The following is a 12,833-nucleotide window of genomic DNA, read 5'->3' as shown; positions in this document are numbered from 1 at the left end:
CTTCCAAGTTTATAGCTTTGGTCACTTTCAAACGAGTTATTTTTGGCTACAAGCACTTGCCCTTCATAAAAATTAGTCATGTTACACGGAGACAGTTGGGGGCAGGGTCCATTTGAATGAGTGACTCATAAGTTTTCTATGCACAACACAAAAATTATTTCCAAGGATACAAGAGCAGGGAATACATGAACCCTCATGGAATTACACACAAAAGACAACAAAGCCAGGTGCTACACAAACGGAAAGGTCCATGACAGTTCTGCCGAATGATCTACATTGAGAAATGGCAACACACATTGGTCAAGTTAAAGTAAAGAAAAGAAGCTCCCTTCCCAGCTCACAGCTTTTCATGGGTAATTTCATAGCTAAACACCACCATGAATCACTTGACAAGCATACGTACTCCAAAGTGTCAACAAGTTAATTCAGGGCACAAGTCTTCAATGGCATGAAGTCTGACTGCTTGGTGAAATAAACTCTTATATTCAGGGTGAGATGATGCAGTTTAGTCAGTTCCTGTGCATATTTATTCCTCTTCTCTCCTGTTTCCCACCTTCTAATCACTTCACAAATGTCCTTACCAGAGAAACGAAGTGAAATTAAAACCAATCGATTTAGTTCCTTGTTAGAATTTTTAGTCAAAGTATGTGGGAATTGGAAATAACAGTGAGGTTTTGGTGTTCCCCACTGACTTCAATTATCCTTGTTCCCACTACCATGTACAGATGAAAACTAGAACTCTTTAACATTTGGGAGATAAATAGGTCTTAGGATTTTAGAAGCTTTCCTAATCCATCTGTCAGAGAGATCTTCTTGGGCTAATTAGAAGCCACTGAATGTTCAGGTACCATGAAGAACAATTTTAAATCACTGAAGATTTGGTAATCAAAAAGTAACTGAGGGGGCTTCCCTGGTGGCGCAGTGGTTGAGAGTCCGCCTGCCGATGCAGGGGACACGGGTTCGTGCCCCGGTCTGGGAAGATCCCACATGCCGTGGAGTGGCTGGGCCTGTGAGCCATGGCCGCTGAGCCTGCACGTCCGGAGACTGTGCTCCGCAACGGGAGAGGCCACAACAGTGAGAGGCCCGTGTACCGCAAAAAAAAAAAAAAAAAAAAAGTAATTGAGGGACTAAAAATGTAGCTACAAGGTTCCAAATGTTTTAAAAGTCCAATAGTCTTTGTTATAAGTAGTTTTCTGGGGGGCTTCCCTTCCCTGGTGGCGCAGTGGGTGGGAATCTGCCTGCAAATGCAGGGGACACGGGTTCGATCCCTGGCCCGGGAAGATTCCCACATGCCGCGGAGCAACTAAGCCCATGTGCCACAAATACTGATCCTGTGCTCTAGAGCCCGTGCTCTGCAACAAGAGAAGCCACGACAATGAGAAGCCCGCGCACCACTCGCTGCAACTAGAGAAAGCCTGCGCACAGAACAAAGACCCAACACAGCCAAAAATAAAAACAAGTAAATAAATACATTTAGTAAAAAAAAAAAAATAGAAAGTAGTTTTCTGCTCTCTTCAGATATATCAGATCTTAGACCCATTTGGCAGATTTAAAAGAGTGACCTCAAAAAGGATCATTCTTTTTTGGGGATACACTGTATAAAACTACTGTGGACTGGTCTGCTTTGTGGCTCTATTATGTAGGACAGATGAGATCTTTAACAACCCATGGGCAAGAAAGGCCTGATCTGTAGCATTTGCCAATTTCCTCGGTGTAAATTTTCCCACCATAGTCAATTGATGTCACTGAGGAATTGGGAAGAGATGAGCAGAAGCACACCATTATATAACATTTCCACCATACAATAGATGTAAATAACCTTAAGAGCACAGATAATTGTAAAATGTAGTAAAATACAGGAAGTGATGAGGTTTGAGTATTTATGACCTTTGTTTTTAATGTAAGTTACATTTTATCTAAATATAATAAAATTTGATAATTACCCCCGCCTCCATGAGTTGGTATGGACTAGCCCCAGCACACCCCTTTAAAGTGGCCCTAGGACTTACCAAGAACACGTGCTCAAATATCTGTGTAGGGCTATCCATCTGACCAAGGATCACTATCATTTCATTATCTATAAATTCCTTGAATTCTCGCAAGTTGCACACCATTTGCATTTCCAATTCAGTTCGTATCTGAAACAGAGATGACATTTTGTACTAATCTCTGAAAAGTCCCTCTGGACTTTCAATCACTCACCATTTCTAGCCCCGCTCCTATTATCTTTCTACCTCTAGCCTTGGAACAATGGGGACTCAAGGTCTCTTACCTCTTTGGATGTGATATTCTCCAAGTCCTTCTGCATCATAATCTCCCTTAATTTGGTTTTAATTAGCCTTTCTGTTCGCTCACGTTCAGTTGGTCTGAGAAGAGAGAAATGGTGATTTTTCTTAGGCAGGAATTTGACCAAGTTAATGAATGTGCCACCTGATCATGCTTCCAAACTGGCAGCCCTTCCCTTTGTTACCCTTAAATTTATATTCTGGAGGCACGGGAAAAAGAAAATTGTACTTTAAAAAGTTTCTTTTCAGAATGTATAGAATATAAACATGTAGAGATTATTACTTGAAGAGATTGTACATGTCTAAAAGCCCATAAATATATTCACGTATACAGATCCAAGAAGGAGTAAAAGACAAATAGGCTATACTGAGTGTAATACTTTAATGGAGGACCATTTCCCGTCAAGTACCCCTGAGTACCACTTGCTGAGCTAGAATACCAAGCTGGGAAGACCAGTGGTGCGGCCTACTATGGAACTGGGTCTTCTGTAGCTTAAAAATGCCACCCAATGCTGACCATCTGTTGCTACGGTTCTAGAAAAATGCGAAAGAGAGAAGAGTGATTTCTGCCTTCTTCAATGAAGCAAATTCTCTTCCAAAATGGATTTTAAGGATTAGCTACCTGGAGTACTCCATCCAAAATGTTTTCTTTTTCACAAAAGCTCTCACCAATATCTCTGTGAAATTATTATCCCCATTTTACAGATAAAGGAAATAAACAGCTAAAAGGTTAAATGACATGCCAACCGTCACTTTCACTGGCAGGAGACCCAGAACTCTCCGTCCAGCCCAACACTCTACCTGCAAGATTATGCTGCTTCCCTTAGTCTTCTCTCTTAAAAACAAAAATTTCCCTGGGAACCTTACTATGAAATCAAACTAGGAAGCTGATTCTCCAATTACTGGAAAGATACTGGTTCAACATAACTAGATGCTTCTCTCTAAAAGCATTATTTCATATTATGCAGAATTTGAGTGAGGCTAACAGAGAGTACTTTCTGTCTCATCTTTCCCTCCTACCAACTTGAGAAAGGTATCTGCCCTGTACTTCCTTATTTGGAGATGGAAATGGACTAAGCCTTCAGGCATCCTGCCTGCCCTTGCTGCCTACAGCCTTATCACTGGCTGCAAAAATAGCTTCAGTATAATCTCCAAAGATGGATGCTCTGACCCCACAACCTTGGGGCTCCCCACCACTCGTACTCTTAGCTTCTCACGAACCCTGCAGAGTATAGCTAACGCCTCTGCCATTTCCCTGTCAATCGGCCAAAGCATCCCTGTCTTGACTAGGATTAACATTCTTAACCATGCTCCCCACCATTTTTCCTAGACATAGCTAATGGTAGAAAGTTATACATTTCAGTCTTCTACTAAAAATAAATATTGGTAAAAAACAAATTTTAGCACCTGTGTGCATCGGTTCGATTCCCTAGTTTAGCAGACTTTCTCCCAATCCTTCACACTTGTTGGGCCAGAGTGGTTTGGAAGCAGACATACCTGGGTTTTAATCCCAGCCCTGCTACTTACTAGTGGTATGATCTTGAACAAATACCTTCCCTTTGCTGAACCTCTGTTTCCTTTTCTATAAAATGTGAACAGTAATACTATTTGCCTCACGAGGTTTTTATGAGAATTAAATGAGATACCATGTATGAAGTGCCTGGCATAACATCTGACGTACCCTGGAGGCACCACACACCTATGTTCCCTGCTCTACCTTCCCTGGATTTCAAAATATAAACTTTATTCACAGTAGAGCACTTAAGTCCATTTTGGCATACATTCTCCTCTGTGACCTCAGCATTATTTTTTAGGCTTTTCTAGTCAACTTAGGGAAGAAGAGGGAATGAAAAAGGCATTACAACACAAACATACTTTCTCCCTTGATTTCACTAGAGAAAAATCTGGAAAATACATATATACACAAAGAAAATAAAAATCACTGAAAATCCCCCTGTCATTATTAATACTCTCACCTACAGCTCTCAGTCTTTTTCTACAGACAGACACTTGTTTATTAAATATATCTTAAATTGTGGTTATATTGTACTAGTAAGAATTAACATTTAATGAGCCTTTACCATGTGCCAGGGACTACATTTTACATTACTATTATTATTATTTTTTGCTCAGGGATACAGAGAGATTATGGGCAATTTTATTTTCTTTCCTTTTTGTGTTATAATTTCCAAATCTTCTCTAATAAAATCAGGAAAAATGAAAAGTCTGATTTAAAATGTCCATTTATGAACAAGATGAGACATCCATTTCTCCAATACCCATCAACCAGTCATAAAGCATGAAATCAATAACACTGCCCACGATTCTGAAAGCCATACATACTATCCTTATCTTTTTAGTTACTGTGGAATCTTATTTATATTTGTTTGTTTATTTATTTATTTATGGCTGTGCTGGGTCTTCGTTGCTGCGCGGGCCTTCTCTAGTTGCGGTGATTGGGGGCTACTCTTCGTTGTGGTGCGCGGGCTTCTCACTGCAGTGCCTTTTCACGGGCTCTAGGCGCACGGGCTTCAGTAGTTGTGGCTCACAAGCTCTAGAGCGCAGGCTCAGTAGTTGTGGCGAATGGGCCTAGCTGCTCCATGGCACGTGGGATCTTCCCGGACCAGGGCTTGAACCCGTGTCCCCTGCACTGGCAGGCATATTCTGAACTGCTGCGCCACCAGGGAAGCCCCAGTTACTGTGCAATCTTGAAAGGACTAGAGCTACTAGTACTAACTGGTTCTCGTACCAATAATACCCTATACAAAAAAGCCTTCACTGTTTTTTTTGACTATTCCATTCACACAATTCTTGGAAATTTCACCTTTCCTAGTAAAAAGCATTTATTATCTAAATTAAGCCTTTAAAAAAAGAATCACGAATTGTTTTGGTATCACTTTAGGAATCTGAAGGTGAAGGTTTGTAAGACCATTTAGCAAGTAGCTACTCTTCTTTCCCAGATGTAGAACACCTTGGAAGTGCAGAAAGATCAATTCAGAGCAAAATAAACATCCTGATTAATTTCCAAAGCAGGAACTAAGTGTGAAAAAATTTCCAAAATAGTCACATAAGTTTCAACACATAGACCTAAAAAGGAAATAAACATCAGCTCCACCTTAGGCTATCCAATTTGCAGTACAGCAGGGAGATTTAATAAAAATGTTACAGACCTAACAAGGCAAATGTGGGGCTGAGTAAGACAGAAATTACAATATATATTTTAAAAAATTTGAACAGAAATCAGTTAAAAATTAGCATAACAACGTAGGTATTCTAAATTGACTGGAAACATCTTGTTTTCTTAAGTATTAGCAACATCCTCTAAAAGCTTCTCTATGTCATTAATTTGCTTAGGAAATGCTTCTTTTAAGATAATGGAAGGTCAGACTTCAGCCTAACTCCTTTAAACTCAAATTTCAAATTAGTGGAATCTGAATTAATGGGATTTTATGGTATTGCAGATCTTAACTATGGAGACTCCACTGTGCCCAGGAGTGAAACTCTTCAGGCCTTTGCACACACAGAAAGGACAGGTTTCTTTGTGAGGCAGATGTGTAGTGCAGACAATGACTAAAATCACTTGTAAGGTTAATTCCCTAGGAGGAGAGATTAGGGAGGAACATGCTGGTTCTGACCCCCAAGAACGCAACAGAGAGGACTTCCGTGATCCTCAGCAAGATGACTTACATGTCTGTGAAAAGAGCTGGAGAGTCAGGCCGGTGGGACTGCACATCCTGCATAGCATTCCATTCATTGACTGAGGATTGATCTGAGTTGATATGGCTCTCGTAATAACTCACCCAGGTGAGAAACAGGCTGCCAGGGTAGTAGTTATGCATTCTGGCGACTTCACAAGCCTTGTGTAGACTCTGTAATGCAGACCTGAAAGATATGCTGGGAAGTGAGCACTGGAGAACTGTGGGGATACCAAAAGGCCAATAATCCATGTGCTCCCCAAACTCTTCCAATTTTTAAATCCTATAGAGTTGGGCCTCTGGAGAATCTATTCCTTGGAATTCAAGAATCTCTGATTCTGATCATACTACACTATCTCTTCATAGCAATCAACTAGACATTTCTTGCTGAAAGATATGATGCATTATTAAGGCAGGGGGTAGAGGGGAGCAGGAGAACTGACAAGCTACCAGTGAAAAATAGGTCTGAGTACCTATGGAGCTCACAATCCTGTAGTTGGAACCACGCTGTGGCTACTGCCACTAGAGAAGTAAAGATCTACTTCATTTACTACACAAACATTTGTTTCTCTTGGCACAGAGTCACGTTAGAACATGTATTCCCTATGACTCTTAGAGGTTCCACAAAGATCACATAGACAGATGTTCCTAAGCCTTGAGGACAAGTCCTTTAATGCCCAGGATGTACTGATCTAATGACATCTGTCATTCTTGCTACCTTAGTCTCCTAGTCTTTTTAAACCATTTATTCATACACTTGAGCTACTTTCTAAGAACAGCTCTGGTTATACTGAGACTAATTAAATCTCTGACTCTGAACTCAGGAACTCAAGAAGGGTAAACAAAACTGAAAACTAACTTTTTGGTTATATACTTGGGAAAACTAAAGCCAGAAATGCTAGGAAGAGTTATACAAGAGCAGGCATCTTTCTATGTTTTTGTTTACTGATTTGTCTCAAGTGCCTAAAAGAATGCCTTCTTTTTTTTTTAAAAAAAAAAAAGAAGAATGCCTTCTAGTTCAAAGTTGGAGCACAGTTAAAATTTGTTGAATGAAATGTCTTATTAGCTATAAACTAATGTCTCTCTCCTAAGGGAAAAGGATAGTATGCGAGTACTCTGTGGCCAATCTATACCCATCTTTTTCTTAAAAATGCCTTTTTGTTGTTTTTTTTCTTTCATAACAAATGTGATCATGCTCATTTTAGAAAATTTAGGGACCTCAGGTAAACGGCAGAAATATCCTTAATCTGACTGCCCAGAAATAACCACTGTTGGTCTCTGCAGAGATCAGCTGATCATGTTCTGCACACCATTTAACTTGTTCTTTTACTATACACCTTGCTGTCAACATCTTTCCAGGTCAATAAATATTCTTCAACTAGATAATTTTTAATGGTTGCATAATATTTAGAAACATGGATGTACCATAATTTAACTGATTCCTATTATTTTAGCCATTTAAATTGCTTTCCTTTTTATTTTTTTTTTGCGGTATGTAGGCCTCTCACTGTTGTGGCCTCTCCCGTTGCGGAGCACAGGCTCCGGACGCGCAGGCTCAGCGGCCATGGCTCACGGGCCCAGCCGCTCCGCGGCATGCGGGATCTTCCCGGACCGGGGCACAAACCCGTGTCCCCTGCATCGGCAGGCGGACTCTCAACCACTGCGCCACCAGGGAAGCCCCCTAAATTGCTTTCCATTTTTTGCTACAATTAGAACACTGACAAACATTCTTATAGTTAAAAATTTGCACACACCCTTATTACCTTAGGATAAATTCTTAGAAGCACAATTACTATGTCAAAGGGCATACAAAATGATACAGCAAGCTGGCAAATCATTCTCCAGAAAAGTTGTTCCAGTTTATTTTCCCACAAGTAAGTCTATGACAATGTTGTTCCTTAAGTCCTTGTCAACCCCATAAAATGTAAATTTAAAAATAAAGTCATGACCAACTTCATGAAAAAACATGCCAGTCCATTTTTAGTAGGGAAACAGATTTTCCCGTAAGAACAAAGTTGCAGAATCTTTTAAAATGCCTCCTTTTACTTAACGTAAGCCAAATTCTCAGAATTCTCAGCAAATTTCAGTTTCTTACACAGATTCAAAGGTAAAAGCCAGCTTAGTGCAATGTACAGGATATTCAATGCATGTTTTCTTCATCCAGGAAACACATGCTTCAAAAGCATATGCCACAAGTGTCTGGTGCAAATGTCCTAAACACACTCAAGGCATAACCAGCTCATACTTCAGCTGCAGAGGCTGCAGTAACTACTTTCCTGTGAAGGAAACACCTGGTCTAAATGCTGCTTTGATCCATACATCATCTTTTTCTTTTCTTTTTTTTTCTTTTGTGACTTTCAGCTCACTACTCCTCATGTGGTACACCAAAAAAAGTTTATTCTGCAATAGGCCAGCAGACCTAGGGCTAGTCAGTCTACTTTAGAACATCAAAGCTTGAATTACTTGAATCCCTAAGAATTAAGACTGCTTTGTACTCCGCCCCAAAATATAACTGAAAACACTGCATTTATGGGACTTAGGACTTATGGGTTTTACCTGGTATAGGTCAGTTGCTTTTAATGGACCCTTAGTCAAAAGAGGTCGTAAGTTTTCTATGAGAAATTTATCTGTGAAATATGCCCTAAATCTAAAAATTGGTCTAAACACATAACCTGAAACTCTGTCCTACCTCAATTACTGCATGAAATAAGATTTAATTGTTCAGCTGACTCTCTTTTAGGACCGCACCCACTTCAAGCCTATCAATCCTGTTATTCAGGGGTAAGTTATCTCCCTGGAGTCTTTTTCAGGCTCCTTTATTTCTTGTTTGGCTTGCATTCTGCCCATTCTACTCTTCATGGGGACTTCCACTATAAAACAGGCAACTGAATGAGGAACTGAAATTCAAATCGCTGACTGGGGGATGGCTCTGAATCTTAGAGTCACATCATTCCCTGTTTATACTGGATCATTTTTCTAGATAATCTAGAACAAGAGAATAAGAATCTATTCTGTCTAAACGTAAGAGATACTCTTAGGCCAGTTATATAACCTCTCCAAACTCTGGTTTTCTCACCCATAATAAGGAGCTAATAATACTATTTTGGGGAGTTGGTGTGACGATTAGATGTATTCCATGTAAAGCACTAGGCTCAATGCCTGACATATATAGTAAGTAACCCAGAAGTGTCAGTACACCAGCTGATGGTTATTAACAACTACAATGTTTTTTCTAGGCTTTATTTGCATTATGTAAATAGTCTCACAAACAGTTGCCAGCAATTAAATGGAAACTTATCGATGTATAATATAACTCCATCAATGCTATCCCTGATTACCTGAAGAAAGGGGAAGTTAATGCATAGTTGCGAATGTTCTAGACTCGGCTCTAGACTGCTACTAACTTAGTCAATGTGTCCCTATAAAACTCAGTTCCAACTGGCTATCTGATCCATTGTCTTCCAGAGTCTAAGAGCACCTCTGAGTTTCACTTGTTCACCAACGCTGAAGGCCTTCCATTGTGATAATCTGAAAACTGAACTTCTAGGTCATCTTTAACTATGATGGCCACACAGACAGATCACACAAAATCCTATACACACAAACAGATCATACAGCATTTTCATAAAGAACTGTGTCATTTCAAATACTACTTCTCACAAAATATTGTTCCAATAACATTAAAAAAACTTTCATAGAGATATTAAAAGTCCTCTTACCACATTGCCTGCACAGACACAGGTTTGAATATGTGAACTCTGTTATCTGTTGATACGCTGAACCCACTGAGGAAAACAGAATGAGACAAAAATCCATAAATGAGAGTAGGTTATTTCAGTTGTGAGTTTTCAAGGCTGTTTCCCAGGCTAGCAATTGCTGGCGCAGTAGAAGGTATCATCAGGCACTTTGTGTACAAGTTAACTGGAGTATGGGACTTGACTGAAAAGCTTCAACGAATTGTCTGATTTTATCTACCAAGCAAAATGAATGGACTCCCACATTTGAGTCAGGGAATTGCATACTGTTTCCCAGCTGTAGCTATGGACAAACTGTTCTGCTGTATGTTTCTATTTGGAAGTCTTGTGGGTTCTTAGCAAACCTGACCCTGGTTTTATAAACTGGAGCAAACATCTTGGTCTCTTGGGGACACATTCTAAAAACACCAGTAGGTGGGGGTGGGGGGTCACTGGAAAGAACTGGCACAGGAATGGGTTATACTGTAGGCTGACAGCTGGCAGAGGCAGCAAGAGATTATGTGAAACAGAACTTATCATCCTCTGGGAGAGCACTGCAACAGTCCCACGTGCTCAGACTAAAGAGCGAGCCAACAAACTAGCTCTTCTTTGTGTGGATTCTTACCATAGTCGGTCTAGAGGAGTAGAAGCGAGAGGCTCTGGCAAGCTGTATTTTTCCTCTACTTTACAAAACAGGAGTTTAAAAGGACTCACTGAGCTGCTGACATGACAGTTCAGCTGGGCATAATGGGCCTCCCATTCAGCTGAATGAATGGGCACTAAGATGGAACCCCACCCCTTGGCTTTCTGTAGGAGAATAAAAAGGGAAAGCTCTTACCCATCACCATCCAAATGAATTAGGGTGTCACTCCAGAGAGGCAGGACTAAACCCATGGTACAAGTGCTACTGCAAGACAAGAAATAGTCCATAAATTACTTCCTGTTACTCTAGGAAGCAGCTGTTTATTAACTCTTTCACTACAAAGGATAAGTCCCTAAGCTCGAAATTCTGACATAAGTGCAGAAATTTCTATCATATTACCAGTAACCCAACATATGTGTCCACAAGCTGTTTTTAAACAGGTGTTAGTTAGGTCTCTAGGTATTAAACATAGAGAACTTATTGACTGAGCTTCCTTTACTGCTGTCTTGCAAATGGCCACTGTCTAAAAAGTCCAGGTGATCACTGACTTGCAACTGGCAGGTCTCAGCCCGAGTTCACAGCACCCAATTCAACTCAGAATTATTTCCAATGCCAAGAACTATTGCTAGTTACTGAAGACCTCTGAATATGTGATTTGCTCAATTCTAATCCTGCGGTTTACATAGATTTATTAAATACCAGAACGTACTCAATAGTCTAAAAGGGAAAAGTAATTGTTAATGGTTTGTAATCAAGTTAGAGAGACAAAACAGGCACATTACAACTTAAAAAAATAAAACAGTGCTTGGTGGCTGTGCACTGAAACAGCATTGCTGAAATGCAGAGTGAAGCGGAATGTCAACCACCAAAAACAGAGTAGCTCTAGTATGGTATGTTAAAATATTATTTAAATCACACCCTATCCCAGGGAGGAGACTAGCTTTAAGTTAATGGAACAGGTTAGGATGGGAAGCCATGGACTCCCAATTGTGTCTCTATCACACCACTTCTCTGGACAACTATAATCTACCCTAGAACTCTGCCACTTTCTCTCTTTAAGGCTGCCATACACCATTTTCCCCTCCATCCAGTCTCCCAAAGGCTCCTACACCCTCTCCCTTCCAATATATCTTAGAAAAGCAGCATGGTATGGCAGAAAGAACACCAGATGTAGGAGGTGGAACAGCGAAGTACGGTTAAGAGCACAGGCTCTGGAGTCAGAGGGGCTTTAGAATCTGGATTCTGGCATTAACTGTATAATTTTAGGCAAATTATTTAATTGCGTTGTACTCCAGTTTCCTCATCTGTAAAACTGGGATAAAACCACCTCCTTTATTGGGCTGTTTTGAAGGTTAAATTAGATAACACACCAAAAACAAATGTGTACAACAGTGCCTAAAACACAATAACAACTACCACGTATTGAGCAGTTATACTATATCAAAAGATCTGGATTCGATCTCCTTCAGTATTTCAATTCCTTTTGACAAGTTATTTAACCTCTCACAGCCTTAATTTCTTCATCTTAAAATATAGGTAATGAAACCTAAGCCTCACAGGATTATCATAAAAATTTAAAATATTTAAAGTGAAACAATACATATGAAAGTATTGTCATGTAAAACAAATGTTGAATATGAATCTGTGGTGGGTGCTCTAACACAATGGAAAGTGATTTTGGCAGGGCAGGGTGGGGGACATTATGAAAAGTGCATTAAAAACAACATGGGGGAGCTTCCCTGGTGGCGCAGTGGTTGGGAGTCTGCCTGCCGATGCAGGGGACACGGGTTCGTGCCCCGGTCCAGGAAGATCCCACATGCCGCGGAGCGGCTGGGCCCGTGAGCCATGGCCGCTGAGCCTGCGCGTCCAGAGCCTGTGCTCCGCAACGGGAGAGGCCACAACAGTGAGAGGCCCGCGTATCGCAAAAAAAAAAAAAAAAAAAAAATAATAAAAACAACATGGGGAATACTGAACTCCCACTGCTGCTGGAGTCACTGCAGGGCTAACAAAGGCCACTCCCTAGTTGGGCTGTATCTAAGGCTCTGCACTGCACTTGCTGCCCTGTGTTACTCACAACTCCACTAGTGATTCCAGAGTTCAGGAGATTCAAATCAAGATCGCAACAGCTTAGGCACATTGTAACCTTGGGCCTGAACTCCTGAACAGCTATCAAGCCAGGCCCTGAAGGGAGGAAGACTGCTCCACCACTGTTTCTGTTGACTAGATGAGGTGAGTACAAGGAAAACCTGTTTTGAAAATGGCTTCCCAAGGTTGAGCAAGTTATTTTTAGAGTAGTTTTTTTTTTCCCTTAAGTGAATGCTTAGCTAGGTCCTAGCAGTAAGTATAATTTGGGTATAAACATGAAGGATTTATAGCTTAGTGACAAATCTAGAAATTAAGTAACTACAGAAGATACCAAAGGTCCAAAAGAGTGTGATCTATGACCTTGTGACCAGACACCAGTTAAACTTTAGAC

General features: G+C 40.5%; 1 protein-coding gene across 5 annotated transcripts in view; it reads right to left on the bottom strand.

Annotated features, from left to right (window-relative positions):
- SSH2 (slingshot protein phosphatase 2) overlaps positions 1-12,833 on the bottom strand; it is a 252,214-nt gene that overhangs the window by 35,364 nt on the left and 204,017 nt on the right. For 4 of the 5 annotated variants that reach the window (XM_067715348.1, XM_067715346.1, XM_067715350.1 and 1 more), the window contains 5 exons: positions 10,553-10,621; positions 9,700-9,765; positions 5,973-6,167; positions 2,273-2,366; positions 2,010-2,138 (listed from right to left, as the gene is read on the bottom strand). In XM_067715348.1, the coding sequence (XP_067571449.1) occupies positions 2,010-2,138; positions 2,273-2,366; positions 5,973-6,167; positions 9,700-9,765; positions 10,553-10,621 (553 nt within the window). The remainder of the gene's footprint in view (positions 1-2,009; positions 2,139-2,272; positions 2,367-5,972; positions 6,168-9,699; positions 9,766-10,552; positions 10,622-12,833) is intronic. The other variant, XM_067715347.1, reaches the window with a different exon arrangement.

This window comes from Pseudorca crassidens, chromosome 19, assembly GCF_039906515.1.
Source record: "Pseudorca crassidens isolate mPseCra1 chromosome 19, mPseCra1.hap1, whole genome shotgun sequence".
Lineage (NCBI taxonomy): Eukaryota > Metazoa > Chordata > Mammalia > Artiodactyla > Delphinidae > Pseudorca > Pseudorca crassidens.
This window is presented reverse-complemented; position numbering and strand designations above follow the sequence as displayed.